The following is a 15687-nucleotide window of genomic DNA, read 5'->3' as shown; positions in this document are numbered from 1 at the left end:
TACAAACCCAATTCCAAAAAAGTTGGGACACTGTACAAATTGTGAATAAAAAAGGAATGCAATAATTTACAAATCTTATAACCTTATATTTTATTCAAAATAGAATATAGATACATATCAAATGTTAAAAGTGAGACATTTTGAAATGTCATGCCAAATATTGGCTCATTTTGGATTTCATGAGCACTACACAGTCCAAAAAAGTTGGGACAGGTCAGCGCTCAGTTCAGAAGCCTGCATCTCTGATGGTATGGGGTTGCATGAGTGCGAGTGGCATGGGCAGCTTACACATCTGGAAAGGCACCATCAATGCTGAAAGGTATATCCAAGGTCTAGAACAACATATGCTCCCATCCGGACGTCGTCTCTTTCAGGGAAGACCTTGCATTTTCCAACATGACAATGCCAGACCACATACTGCATCAATTACAACATCATGGCTGTGTAGAAGAAGAATCGGGTACTGAAATGGCCAGCCTGCAGTCCAGATCTTTCACCCATAGAAAACATTTGGCGCATCATAAAGAGGAAGATGCGACAAAGAAGACCTAAGACAGTTGAGCAACTAGAAGCCTGTATTAGACAAGAATGGGACAACATTCCTATTCCTAAACTTGAGCAACTTGTCTCCTCAGTCCCCAGACGTTTGCAGACTGTTATAAAAAGAAGATGGGATGCCACACAGTGGTAAACATGGCCTTGTCCCAACTTTTTTGAGATGTGTTGATGCCACAAAATCAACTTATTTTTCCCTTAAAATGATACATTTTCTCAGTTTAAACATTTGATATGTCATCTATGTTGTATTCTGAATAAAATATTGAAATTTGAAACTTCCACATCATTGCATTCTGTTTTTATTCACAATTTGTACAGTGTCCCAACTTTTTTGGAATCGGATTTGTACTTTCCACAAATTGATCATAGAAATAAAAACAGTGCATATAAAGACCGAATTTTTCTGAGCTGAGCGATGGTTACAACTACACAGCCCAGCCTAATCTTTCATAATGTGAGATATTTTCATGCATCAGGGAGACGCTTTTAAAATGTGGGGTATTGGTATTCGTTCGCGTTTTACTTTCGCTTTCTATTTGCAATTCCGCGTACTCTGTGAATAGGGAGCTGCGGTGCTGAGAGCGAATTCTAGATCAGACATTTGTCAGATGCTTAGGCTCTGTTGTGCAACGAATCCTCTGCCATGGTCTCGTCAGTCATCTCATCTCACGTGATCATTCAATCCCAGAATCCATTGTGACAAGTCAGGAAAATCATTGCTAATAGAGTTGTCACAATGGATGTATATTGGTACACTGGTGGTATCAAAACACTTCTCTTTATATATATATATATATATTGCATGTGGCTCAGGTATAAAATGTCGCTTTATATTAAGATGGGATAGAAGAAAGTATTTAAAAGATGAAATGACACACTTCAGCTTTAATGAATCTGCCCTTTATTCATCTTTGGCAATGAAAGGAAGCGGAAGCAGAAATAATTCCCAATTTGTGGAGTAAATGAGTCCGTGAAAATCTCATTCCCTCATTCTAACGATTATGAAAGTGAGCTGCTTGATACAATCTAATCAATCTCTCTCTCTCTCTCTCTCTGTTTTCTCAACAGTGAGGCTCCATGACAGTATATCAGAGGAGGGTGTTCACTACCTCGTCTTTGATTTGTAAGTGAATTTTTCTGTTTCTGTCAGTATGAGGTCACGTCTCCAGTTCTTTGTTAAATGAGCATGACTGTTAATGAGAGCTCCTCCAGTCGCCGAATACAAGGAAAAAAAACCCAGATTAGAGAAAGGTCACAAATGAGTATACAGGGGTGTCGAATGATTACATTTTTTAATCTAATTAACTACATCATGTGCTGATTAATTAATCGCAGATCAAATTACCCCCCAAAAGATAATTTAAAGTCATTATTGTGTTAGATGAGAAAAGCATTGAATAGACATCACAAATACATATTTTTATTCAACTTTTGGATTTAAGTCTGCATTGAGGCCGTAACATTTTCTTTTTCTCAGACGCTGCATTTAGGTATATTTACACGGACTGTTTAATGCAGCTCAGAGGTGGCATGAATATGAATGAAAAATCAGAGTCATTGAATCAATCATCCAACCAATTCATTCAAACGGCTGATTCTTTCAGTAATGAAGCAAATGGCCATCTTTATGACTGAGTCACTGAATCAACGACTCACTCGATTCATTAAAACACGCAGATTCGTTCAGTAATAAAACACCGCTGTGTGTCGCTCAGCTTTGTTTAAAACTATTTTTATTTGGCAAACTCTTGTGTAAAATCAGTATCACATTTGCAGTCGTGCAGATATTTGGGGATAAAACAGCACTCTTGCTCATGTGATACTGTTAAACTATCATGTGATATACATAAATACAAGACGAAAACCCACATATTTCCCTTATATCTTGAATTTTAGTAGCATTTTAAATGTTTTCTAATAGACGTCATCAAGCATCATGTTTGTTCCTGAACTGCATGCAATGTAAGATGACGCACAGGTCTGGACGCACAGATGACGCACAGCTTTCCTGTAGCTCAGTGGTTAGAGCATGGCACTAGCAATGCCAAGGTCATGGGTTCGATCCCAGGGAATGCACATACTCAGATACAAATGTATAGTATAATGCAATGTAAGTCGCTTTGGATAAAAGCGTCTGCCAAATGCATAAATGTAAATGTAAATGGACGGGTGCGTTTAAAGCAATAATAATTTTAATGCATTATTTTTTCCATAATTAATCACTCTAGGCCACTATAGTTAGGGGATGCTGCATTAAGGGCCGTTCCAAACAAAAGCGAACAACTGAATCCGTTCGGAAAGCACCCTCCGACAAGAGCAAAGCATACATGCAGTCGCCACTTTTAGGACAGAGTTTTGCTGTTTACGATCATGTGATCCTGGATGGCATCACATGAGCTAAATTATGTAAGGTACAAGCCGTGTAAATTTGTAATAAACACAACAAAAGGCAACATTTGAATCAAAAGTCTGTTTGGCAAATCAACTGCTATAATTAATTTTTGCAGCTGTGTTGTCAAGGTAACATTCTAAATCAGAAGAAAGTGGCAGTGACATATGTGTTCATGTAAGGTGTAAAGTGCCCTTCAGAGTACTTACTTTAAGTGCTTTGCCCTTCATAGCGAGTAGGGCAGAGTGAATTTGCCCCTATTTACAAGTTGTGTAGACACACTCCAGTCGCTTCTATCATTTTTACTCTCTTTAGAATGTCATGTCAAGTTGCAAATGTAGATCTCTCACAGGCAGAGCTTCCTGTTTATTAAAGGTGCTGAAATTAGACTGTCTGATGTGTTGGAACTTTTTCAGAGTCACAGGAGGGGAGCTGTTTGAAGATATTGTTGCCAGAGAGTACTACAGCGAGGCCGATGCCAGGTTAGTGCTATAAACCCCCTTTCAATCCCCACTTATTAGAATGCATGCATTAAATAAACACAGTTAGCTTTGTAGTGTATTATATAGCGTGTAATATACAGTATAATTTATGAAGTTTTATATACAGCATCTCTGGCATGCTGTCAGTTACCACAGAATATAATTCTGCAGTAGTTTGTCAAAAAACAATAATGCACTTATAGTGGACGTTTACGGGGCAAGACACTTGCTGCGGCCCAATTTGCAAACTATCCGTCTTTAATAGTATTCGAAATTAGAATTAGTGTGTCCCAAATCGTAGTGTGTTGAAATTATTATTCCAAAGATGGTCTACAGTTTCCGGTTAGAATCCGAAGCGCAGATCTCTGCATTCTCTAATGGCTAATATTGCCCATTTTGCATTGGATGAGGATTCGATTAGAACTAAAAACATGGTGGATATGTGATAAAGGGTTAATATAATCCATTTCTGACCTGATGCAAAGATATTTATTCAGTGTTATCCACATTATATTTAACCTGTAACAGAATTGTGAACTGAATTGAGAATGAAGATATTATTTGGTCATTAAATTTTAAACGCATCATTACGACTGACAGATCGACGCGTTGCTAAATTTCTTTCTGATACGATAAGGAATAAAATTTAATTGAATATGTGTTTCTTCACAAATCTGTCATTCCTTCCTCCCTCAAAACGAGGGAGCCATCATCATAAAACTAACTGCCGAGTTTCCTCCACACCTGAATCCCATCACTGCTGCTTAGTGATGAGAGAAACAAAGCTTTTTGAAACTTTGAAGCAATTGCTTCGTAAAATGTTCCGAAGCATTGGAAACGCCACACGCTGGTGACCCCTGCTGGTCAGAACCGTGTAAATGCATCAAAACATGCATAAAAACACCTTTTACAAACCAGCTGCAATGTTTCATTGAAGGTGTCATCTATTAAATGCAATTAACAAATCATCTAATAGCACTAAATGTGAAGCGTTTCTATAATACGTGTTATTTTATTAATTTGTGGGGTTTGTTTTGTTTGTTTTATGGAGAGTTTGATTAATCAGAGACTTTTCTCTTCTTTTTCATTATACAAATGTGTCATTAAATGTCTACAAATGTATAAAACTGATCTGAGATCAGGTACAAATCATGTATAGACACTGGTTCATGGGTTCACAGAGATCATCGCCCCCTAGTGGTGAATCATTGACATATAGAAATATTTTGAAACGTAACAAAGCCTCAAATCACAAAATCATGTGACTTTGGCAATTTGGAATGCTCTGAATCACTGGTTCCAATCTAATGATTCAAAAAATGTTTGTTTCAAAAGCGGCCATCACTACTGCTGCTTCTTTAAGAAGTCTTGTTTATCGTTTCATTGGCAGAAATAGTACGTGGCATCAGTTTACTGCCGGGAATTTGTGTTGCGTTGTGTTGCATCCAGTGTAGACAGCATCACTGATTATAATGGATTCTGTTTGCTATTGTCGTGTCGCGTTGTGCCGCTCACATCTTCTCACATCCTCTACACACGGATCCTCGACAGAAAATCTTGCCCCATAAACTTTCATTGTAAGTGCATTAATTTAAACACAACTAAGGGACAACTCATGATTATTTTCTGTGGTAGAGCTTAACTTGTATATAAAGTATACATATACAGTATAGAGTGCATATCATTATTCACAAAACAGAAGAACCATAGTTTATTATCAGTGTTAATGTTTGCATGATATAATTGGTTATCAGAGAGACAGTGAATGCACAGATTTTATAATTCTATTTATATTTTAAACTGAACTGATCTGAAGTGTCTGCACTGCAATATGTCTTCCAATGCATTTGTACTTTTAATGTCTGTCTGTAGGATTATTTGTTTCGCTTAAGATTCAAATTCTTGTCTTTGTACGCTGTTCCTTGTTGGTGTTCTTAATTTGGGTTGTTTAGGCTTGTCTTTTTTGTGCTTCTGTGATGACTTTTATTATTTTGAAAAGTATAGTTCACCCAAAAATGAAAATTCTTTCATCATTTACTCACCCTTATGTCATTCCAGCCCCATTTGACTTTCTTGTGGAACATAAAATGAGAAATGTGTCTCTTCTATTTAATTACGACGAACAGAGACAGAAGCATTTAAGATGTAAAAAGGACCATAAAAGTCTCATAAATGTAGCCCAGACAACTCAATATTCTGAAATTATTCAAGCTTGTGTAAGGAACATGTTTTTGGTGTTGGCCTGAAGTGTCTTTTTCCCTCTGAACAAAACGTCATGCATTTTTGCCAAAAGTTGAGCTTTTCTCTCAACTGTCCACAGAACATTTTCCCAGAAGCATTGTGTAACATGTATGTGGTTTTAACTGTGCAAACATGACATTTGCTTAAATTTTTTTTGGCAGCAGTGGTACTCCATTCTTGTTTGGTGTTTTTTCTGATAGTGGCCACATGAGCAGTTACTTTCACAGATTGTAGAGTTTTCTCAAGGTCTTTTGTTGTTATCCTTGGGTTCTTGCTCACCTCTTTCAAGATTGTCCATTGTGCTCTTAAAGATGCCCGCTTCAGTCTAAACTTTTCTACACTGGTAGACAGATTCATAAACAAGAAGTTCAGGATTGTTTTAATGAATAAATCAGTTCATTTTACAAATTTAAAATTTGACAAATGCATCGTAAGTCAATCGTAGAGCCCATTGGTGCCATTGTCTGAATGGTTCTTGGGCTTTCGTTGCTTTTGGGAAATGCTGTCCTGGTTCTTCAGTTCAACTCAATCTGGTCGCAGCGGTTACTGATGATCAACACGTTCATGCCGTTCACCACATAAACCTATCATGTGGCTTCAGAAGGATAGGAATAAAGTGCACAAGTTTTATGGACTTCTTTTGTGGTGCTTTTAAAGTCCCATTGAAAGCTACAGTCATAGTCATGTAAAAGAGTGATCAGCTCAAATTTCTTCTGTTGTGCTCCACTGAAGAAAGACGGAGAGAAAGAAAAGAAAGTCAATAGGGATTCCAATGCCATGAGGGTGATTTTCATTTCTGGGTGGAATATTATTGTAAATGCACATTTGTATTGAATGTACCAGTTTTATAGCAAATATCATTGTATTTTCTACAGCCTTGCACTGACTGGAGTACAGTATTTGTTCCCGACCCAGTCTGAACTGTCTGTTTTCACTGTTTGCTTGTCAGCTGCATTTGTTTTCTGACTGTGCTTGCTGAACTGTTCAATCTCTCTTCTTTGGCTTCCTCGCTGTCTCTCTCTCTCACAGTCATTGCATACAGCAGATTCTAGAGAGTGTTAATCATTGTCACTTAACTGGCATTGTACATCGAGACTTGAAGGTTAGTATGACAGGCTCAAACCGGCACCGTTGTTTGAACAAATAACAAACCGTGGGTTCCCATTGTGGAAGCCTCCTCTACTCACCCCGACCTGATCCCTCGAAACACAGCTACACACTGAGACGTGTGTGTGTGTGTGTGTGTGTGTGTGTGGCTGTGGGCTGAGGGGTAAAAACTCAAATGATGATCTCACAGCTAAGGTTGTGCATGTAGCACTAGTCGGGGACTGTGCGTTTGACTCTGTAGGATTGTCTTTTTTGTGTATTTGTGTTGATGGAGACTGTGCCCTTTTTGATTGAAATGCAAAACGGGTATCAGAAGCCATAAGTCAATTCCTTAGTGGGTCAAGCACACAGTCGCCCAAGCAAACACCACTTCTGGATTGAGATGTTGGGGAGCAAGTCAAGAGAGGTAATGATGACAGTAGATGGGCAATGTATTGATATATAACTATATTTGATAATGTACAAATGTTTTATCACTGCACAATAGGGCTGGGCAATAACACGCATCTGTTTCTACATCTAGATCAAGCTTGTGTCCAAGCGCGTCTCTTACATGGCTTGTCAGTAAACGGCCACTGTTGTGAGTGTTTAACTCTCTGAGGTCTGAAAACACGCCGGCGCGTTTTGCAGGGTTTTTTTCACATTGCAGCAAAACAGACTTAAAATACTCAGTCATTTTTTTGTGATAGAGACATAAGTAATATATCAATTGAAACTATAGAATATCTTCTTTTATCTGTATACACTCAGTGTAAAAACAAAATGTTGTGCCTTTTGCAAAATAAAGAAAACTAAAATGATGCGTGATTTATCCTCTCCCTCTGAACAAAGTCCAATCTGATAGTTCTCAGAAAATGAACTGTAACTTAGTGAATACTAATGACAAAAAAATTAGACTTATGTCAAAAGAAACGAAATGTCAGGTTTTAAATCGTGCAAGTCAAATCGAAAACAAAAATTCTGTGTTTATGTAATCTGTATGAAAAGAGACACATGTCCGAAGTCCGTGTTTCAGCTCATTATCTGCTAATGCAGCCACGCCCACGGAGCCAGCGCTATTCAGACGCAAATTCAGAGGCAATACATGCATTCATCGTCTCAATCGTGTATTTAATGTCTTGAAAAGTGTTTATCTGTATATAAAAGCCATGGTTAACGACCTCTGGAAGACATGTCGTTAGTTCCTGATATGTCCTCTTGTTCTTTAGAATAATTTGTGGACTAAAGGTGTACAGAGCGCCCTCCGACTGCAAGATTGAATTGAAAACACCAGCGCTCATAGTGATGACAATGAATATAGAATAAGCTCTGTATAGAATAAAATCTGTATAGAAAATTGACAAACATATGAGAATCCATCAATATTTCTCCAAATGTGAATGCTTTTAAACTAAAAACCTATAGTCAGACTCTTTGCATCACAGAAATACATTATATTTTAAAGAATATAATAGAATACCATTATTTTAAATTGAGCTGAGACATGATTATAGAGTTTTTTTTTTCACAGCCTACCTGACTGAAAGGCCTCATTAATATGCAGCACCATTAGAGGTTCTTGAAGCAATTCTTTTGTCTTCTCAGGTGAGAATCACCCATTATTCATGATGATTCACGCCTCCACGCATACTGTGTTTCTTGACAAAAAGTGTCTAACAAAAACTAAATCAATATATTGTTTTAAATGAACAAGTAGGCAGCATAATTTTTACATAATTTTGAAGCAAAAACTCTAGCCTACAACCTCCAATACCCAGAAGTCTTGTAAACTTAAATTTAATATATAATTTTTGGCTTTATTTCAGTGACTTAATTTTTTTTGTTTTTTCAATAACCGCGCATAAATGTTATTCCTTCAAAAACACAAACATGTACATACATGTTCCTAACATATTATGGTAGCCTAGTTTGTGCTGAATACAGTGTAATGACACTTTTGTCATTTTATATGTTTATGAACAACTGAAAAAAGCACAAATGTCAGGGCATGTAAAAACTTCTCCAGGCCCCAAATCAGCCTCAGACTCCAGAGGGTTAACGCCACTGCATAGGGAACAGTATCAACGGCCCCGCGTTATTGCATGTGAACACGTTTTTAAAAAAAATTATTCATATAAAACTGTCAGACAAAGCATTATGAAATTTTCTCACAGTTTGTGATGCAGCTGGTGTCAGATCCAAAACAGTCATCTGCTTCATCTGTCAACTAAAGTTTCTTTGATAACTCTCCAATATACTGTGCCTCAATCAAATGCTCCGAACAAACATAAAATCCTCTGACGCGATCCGCAACGCCATTAAAATAAACAATCCACTAGTTTCCATTGCTGGGATCCTTCTGAAGTCTGGACAGAGATGCAAACGAGCCGTTTAAACTGGTGAACATTCTTTACTCTTACATTTGTCCTGTTGTTGACAGACTCAAGGGTGTGGAGTATGTAAATTCTAAGACATTCTGAAATAAATGTATTTTTTTTTATTTAACTATTCACTTAAATTATGCATATAATATAATTTGTCATTTTTTTTATTATTATTAAATTGGTAAAAACGCATGCAACGACTGACAATAAGACCTCATTCAGACTGCCAGTCCAAATCTGATTTTATTTAGCAAACTGAATCCGATCATATTTAGCAAAAAAAATAAATAAAAATGAAATGCAATTTTTACAAATCTGTTTCGAGCTACATTCAGATGTGGTTTGAAATCCTATTTGAATCATACTTCTGGAAATCCAGACGGTTTTGTGTGGTTTATGTGACTTTCTCATGCTACATAAAACGTAAACGTCAGACATGAACACGCTGAAAGTCACTGCAGAAACAAGGTTGTGTTGTTGCAAAAATTTTTGCATGTTTTGAGACCAGCGGAGAAGACGGCATGGAATAAACGCAGCTACACGTAGTCATGTTGTAAATAAGACAACATCTGTATTACAAACCCCTCCTTGTTGCTGTTGTTGATGATGTTTTTGGCTTATGCTCAACGTCATTGCTATAGAAACAAATGCAGATATTGCAGAAAACGAAAGAACGCCACAGGACGAAACAAATCGCATCCGAACAGTTGTGATACACATTAAAAAATTTAGAAACAGATTCCAGTTAGATACACAAATAATCAGATTTCGACTCACAGTTTGAACGAAGCCTAAGGCACTCGCACAACTCTACTCTTCCTAGTCAAACACACCTGATTAAACTCATTAGCTTATTAGTAGAGATGGATGGGTCAAAAAAGGGAAACAACTAAAAGGTGTACTGTTGGTGTGCTTCCACCCAGCCCTACTGCATAATCATTTGAAATGCAACACTTTAAGTAATGTGAAGCCCATTTAAGTCTTATTCATCACCTCCAAGCCCATGCTCCCTAGCTCTCAATGCTGTGCACAGATAGTGAGTGTGTGCTTGTCACTAACCCACACCCCCTGGTGTTTGCATGCAGTCATTGCATTCAGCAGATCCTTGAGGCTGTTCTCCACTGCCACCAGATGGGAGTGGTCCATCGTGACCTGAAGGTGAGTAGAGATGCTGAGGGTCTTACACACCAAGTCCTTCTTCTTTGTCCTCTTGTACTGATCCAAGACCTGTGGCCTTTACTAAGGCCTACAAAATGGCTTATGAGATTATACAAGTGCTTGGTAACATATGAAGCCTGAGTTATGTTATTACGTTTTACACCAAAACACTATAAATTAGGTCAATCTTCAGACGAAAACCACCACAGGCTCTTGCCAGTGCTAATTTGCCAATCAAATGAGCAGGTGCAACCAGGAGATTGTTTTCCCTCCTCTTGTAATCTTTGCCTGAATTTGCATCGGCCTGGATTCCGCTCTGTGATTGGCTGCTGTCATACCGTTACCATGGTGAACTGACTTGCACTAAAAAAAAGAAGGCAAAGCAAAAACAATAGACACAAAACAGTAATGTATTATTTCATTTGAACAGTATGTGTACGGTCTTCGCATATGATTGTTCATTGCAGACAAGCAATTTAGAAAAGAAAAATGTTATTCTCAGGTTGAAAAATCAAAGCTCATAGGCCTACGTTTATATCATTACCCCCCTTTTCCTATCATTAGCAACCCTTTAACAATACATACTTAAAGGAAGAGTTCACCAAAAATGGACATTTTGTCATTTATTCACCCTCAACAAAAGCATACTGTACAATCACAGTCTGTCCAGCTCTAATCACTACAAATGTGGCCTATAAATACAGATATTTGAATATGAACAAGCACAAATGAGATTTAAGAGTTTGGAACGACATGATTGTGTTGTGAATCATGGCGGAATTAGATATTTTTCTGAACTATTCTTTTAAGGCAGAAGATTTGTTGTAGGCACAACGTGACGAAGCGGAATCCTTACCAGACAAATTTGAATCAAACAGAATACACTTGTGATCTGCTTTCCTTCCTCATTTATCCATTTTAAGGAACATCACTTGAAAGCTCATTAGCAAAAAGAGGGTCTGTCGTTACCTTGCTATGACTTGTCCAACAATCTGAAGAATGAGCTTGCAGAATGTTGGAGGTTTGCTCTCAGAAACTCAGTGGATTTAATTTTATTAAAGTTTTATAAAGCACTCGAAAAGACTGAGTGACAACCATTTACAAAAAGCAATATTGTACGATTATGAGGACAAATTATTAGTCATGTAGGGCAGACCTTAGGGTTTGATTATTATGCTAATATGTAGGGCAACAAAAGAGCCCTTGCAATAATGTACAACCAGATTCTGCTGTTCAAATTATCCTCGGAGGAATCATAGATCTGCTCTCTAATCTACTCTATTCGTCATTATCTCTCTCTTCTCTAACAAAGGACAACATCCGGCTATTCTTTATGATATCTCGACACCCCTGTAATTAGCTTCCGCAGTTATAATGTTTCCTCCCTTGCCTCGGGTATTCGATGCAGAAATGGAGTAAAGAACAGCACTCGGCTGTGGTGTTTGCTAAGTGAAGACTAGTTTCTACTTTGCTAAAACTAGAAAGATATTGCGATGATGACGTCCAGGCCGCAAGCAACGCGGTCCACGGAGAATCCCGGCCGGTGTTTCACCATTAACATCCCAACCCATGAATATTTCTAGGAACATTCATATAATTTTGGCTGTTGTAAGCTGCGAAATTGGTGAAAATGGCACGCCTCATCTGCGACACTTTGTAAACATGAAAACTAAGTGTCGTTTGTCTAGGGATGCAAAGGGGCGGAAAATTTCTGATCAATTTACAGAAAATTTCCAGAATTTCCGGAAACTTTCCAGGATTTTTGGAAACTTTCCAGGATTTTTGGAAACTTTCCAGGATTTTTGGAAACTTTCAGGAAATTTTGGAAAGTTTCTGCAAATTTAACCGGAAATTTTCCACCCCTTTGCATCCCTACGTTTGTCTACCGTGAAACGCTGGCTATCTGCACTTGCTCATTATGAATATATATACTGTAGTCAAGCATTGGTTTTCCAAATCAGGAGTAGAGACTAAAATTGTCTGAAGAATGCTTTTGCAATATGCAACTCCGCCATTTTAGAACTCGCAAGTCTTTGAGCTAAAACTCATGTTAGGGCTCTTTTGACTCGGGCCGATTCCGGTTGATAAAGCAATGACTGCATGACTTCCTAGCATGTTAGCACCTTGATCTGCACAAGGCACAAAGTGAATGCTGAAACAACTAACTGCACCTGACAAACTAGCCTTATGTCCTCTTATATTAATGCACTGGTGTTATTATGGGTTTGGAGTAAAGTTCTGACTGCTCTTTCTAGACTCCCCTGACATAAGAGTCCCTTCGGACTGATGATGACATATTCAATTCTAAACTGAAAAAAAAAAAAAAAAACCTTCCACTACTGTGAGAAGCTATTTGTTGATGAAAACAACTTTTAATACCTTTACTATAAATAATAAGTGTATATCAGTAATTACAAATTGTAATATACTCTATGAATATACATTGATGAACAAGGCTCATATGAAAGGGGTTGTCTGAAGGTTTTCAGTACATGTATGTTTGAAGTGCTCAGATTTACAATTCTTTCTTTCTTTCTTTCTTTCTTTCTTTCTTTCTTTCTTTCTTTCTTTCTTTCTTTCTTTCTTTCTTTCTTTCTTTCTTTCTTTCTTTCTTTCTTTCTTTCTTTCTATTGTCATGACTCATGTGAAGAGTTGTATAATTATTTCCTCCAGTCTTAATGGGTTATGCAGAGATTGCTTTTGAATGTATCAGTTCCATTACAGTTACAGCAGTGTTGTTTGTGTGATTATTCTAAATTTAAATGTTACATTTTAACTCTTCCTGAGGTTCTGCATAACCCTGGAGGCTTTACAGACTTTTTTGAAGACTTGGTTCAAAAATATGTTGTATCAGAGCTTGTCCAAGCACAGAAATTGTCTCAGTTTTAAAAATATAAAAAAAAATATTCATATTTTTTCCTTTTATATGGTAAACATTTTTTGTGAAGCTTTGTTGAGCATATTTTCACCCAAGTCTTCTATGACAGCGTTTCTCAACTGGTAGGTTGCAGAAAGTGTAATAATTCTAAGGCTGTGTCTGAAATCGCCCCCTATAGCCTTAAATAGGGCACTATTACAGCCATTCCACCATAGTGGAAATCGAGTGCACTCATTTAGTCCCATAATGCACTGCATTAACCAGTGTACAACCATTATACACTCAACGGCTAGAGAATACCCATAATGCACTGTTAGAGTCACGCACCAAATGAATTCTCATGTCTGACCAGAACATGGCGGTACAATGTGGCAACAGCGTAAAATCATACAGGTATAAATTAGTTTTTTATTGATTTAATTAAGGTTTATACATGGAGCATGCAATGTCATAGTTATGTTGTCAAATTAGTAAGTCACCCTCCCCCCTTGTCCCTGAATACATCCGCTGTTTTAAACGAATAGATTGGGTGAATAATTCAATGACTCACTCATTAAAACAAGGATTTGCTGCCACCTGCTGTTAAACCGGCTTCCGAATGGCAAAGGTTGCACCAGTTGAGAACCACTGCTTTGAGACATCAGTTCACAAGATGATTGATGTCATTTGTTGTCTATTCCACAGATAATTTGCATGAATTCTTTCAATATATATGTAAGGGAAGAAAAAACAACAACTTTTGTTTTGTCTGTCACCCAAAGCCAGAGAATCTTCTCTTAGCCAGCAAACTGAAGGGCGCAGCAGTGAAACTTGCTGATTTCGGTCTGGCTATCGAGGTGCAGGGAGACCAGCAGGCCTGGTTCGGTTAGTATTCCACAAATGGCTTTTCAACACTGGATTAAAAATGTAAAGTGCTAACGAGACAAAATGGACATAATCAGAGAACATAATTTTTCCAATTAATGCAGTTAAGACTTTATTCTGAAAAAAAAAAATATTTCTGTAATCTGTGAATATTCCAAATAAACCAAGACATGCTCTTTCTTTTCTGCTATTCTCTGAAAAAATTACATTATGCAAATATTATTTTAATATTGATAGCTATTTTTATAAGTTGTTTGGAGTGTGTCCAGCCTGTAATGGGATAGTCTAGGAAAAAAGAAAGTGATTTTATTATTTTCAAATTAAATATGATTAAAACAAACAAACACTTGTATCAGTCACACACCATTTAAAGACGTTAGTCATTACTCTGTTATTAATAATCTTTATCTAAATAGCTTTTGCATCTTTCCTTTTTCTTCTCAAAAATGGATTTAATCACAGAAAATGAAGATTATTATTCAGTTTTACTCAGGTGTTGTGTAATTAGTCTTACTTTTGGACAAACCCTGATGGTGTTACCGTTTAATTACAGTGATCTCCAGGGCTTTACGCTCAGCTCCAGTTTTCCTCTCTCATTATGGGCTTCTTCGCCTCTGGGGCTTGATGGGACGTCAGGGACTGAAGTTATTCTAGAATTAGGCTGCAATCCAAAGACAAAAATGCCTTAAGTAAATTCTACTTAGGATCATTCAGGGGGAGCTCATTTTGTAGACTGAAAGAAAAAAAACTTAGTTTAAGTTAAGTTTAAATGAGGTCGGTGCCTTTTTATTTTTTTTTGTAGGGTTTGCTGGAACACCAGGTTATCTGTCTCCTGAAGTGCTGAGGAAGGAGCCGTACGGCAAACCGGTGGACATGTGGGCATGTGGTTGGTAGATTTAAATTATACTTCTGTACATAACTTATTAACGTTCTGAACATAACAGATCTTAGTTGCACCTGAAATTTAACACACTAAAAACTCACATTTGTTTTTACGTTATAATTGAACTGGATGAAAAAACTAATAAATATACATGTATGTACATTAAGAACATCATACATTAGCATACTTTGTTTTATTTTAGAATTTATGAAACTAAATGGTTTTAACTCACACCAGAACATCAGAATCGAGTATTCAGACATACACACACTTTTCTGACTTTCTTCATTTTTCAACAGGTGTGATTCTTTACATCCTTCTTGTGGGTTACCCTCCTTTCTGGGATGAAGACCAACATCGACTTTATCAGCAGATCAAAGCTGGTGCATATGATGTAAGATTAACAGTATATCATATATAACTTAACCAAAACATAGCTGATGCTATATCTGATTATAATACTAGTTATACTCTCTGACAGTTCATAAAGAGAAAGCAACACTGATGCAGTCACCACAGATCATACATTTGTATGATTTATTTTGCATTAGGGAAGGAGAGAGTGCCAGAGAATGAACGCTTCATTGATTTTGTCCAGTTTGGCTCAGATGCCTTTAGTATATCTGAATTATTTCCCAAAGCGCCCTTCCTTCCTCCCTTCCAACATACAGAGTATTTGAAAGTGCTTATGGCAATTATCACACAAGAATAGTAAAATATTACAAACCCAATTCCAAAAAAGTTGGGACACTGTACAAATTGTG

General features: G+C 37.2%; 1 protein-coding gene and 1 non-coding gene across 9 annotated transcripts in view; both read left to right on the top strand.

The window, feature by feature from the left end:
* camk2d1 (calcium/calmodulin-dependent protein kinase (CaM kinase) II delta 1) overlaps positions 1–15687 on the top strand; it is a 76976-nt gene that overhangs the window by 27822 nt on the left and 33467 nt on the right. For 4 of the 8 annotated variants that reach the window (XM_067400295.1, XM_067400293.1, XM_067400301.1 and 1 more), the window contains exons 4-9: positions 1627–1681; positions 3364–3429; positions 6700–6772; positions 13938–14040; positions 14843–14926; positions 15223–15317. In XM_067400295.1, coding sequence (XP_067256396.1) covers positions 1627–1681; positions 3364–3429; positions 6700–6772; positions 13938–14040; positions 14843–14926; positions 15223–15317 — 476 coding nt within the window. Of the gene's footprint in view, positions 1–1626; positions 1682–3363; positions 3430–6699; positions 6773–10225; positions 10299–13937; positions 14041–14842; positions 14927–15222; positions 15318–15687 lie in introns of those variants that run through there. The other 4 variants (XM_067400294.1, XM_067400297.1, XM_067400299.1 and 1 more) reach the window with 2 other exon arrangements.
* Positions 2561–2634, top strand: trnaa-agc (transfer RNA alanine (anticodon AGC)). The gene has a single exon. It is a non-coding gene; the product is annotated as a tRNA-Ala (tRNA).

This window comes from Chanodichthys erythropterus, chromosome 11 (assembly GCF_024489055.1).
Source record: "Chanodichthys erythropterus isolate Z2021 chromosome 11, ASM2448905v1, whole genome shotgun sequence".
Lineage (NCBI taxonomy): Eukaryota > Metazoa > Chordata > Actinopteri > Cypriniformes > Xenocyprididae > Chanodichthys > Chanodichthys erythropterus.
Note: the sequence above shows the minus strand (reverse complement) of the source record. Positions and strands in the feature narration are given on the sequence as shown.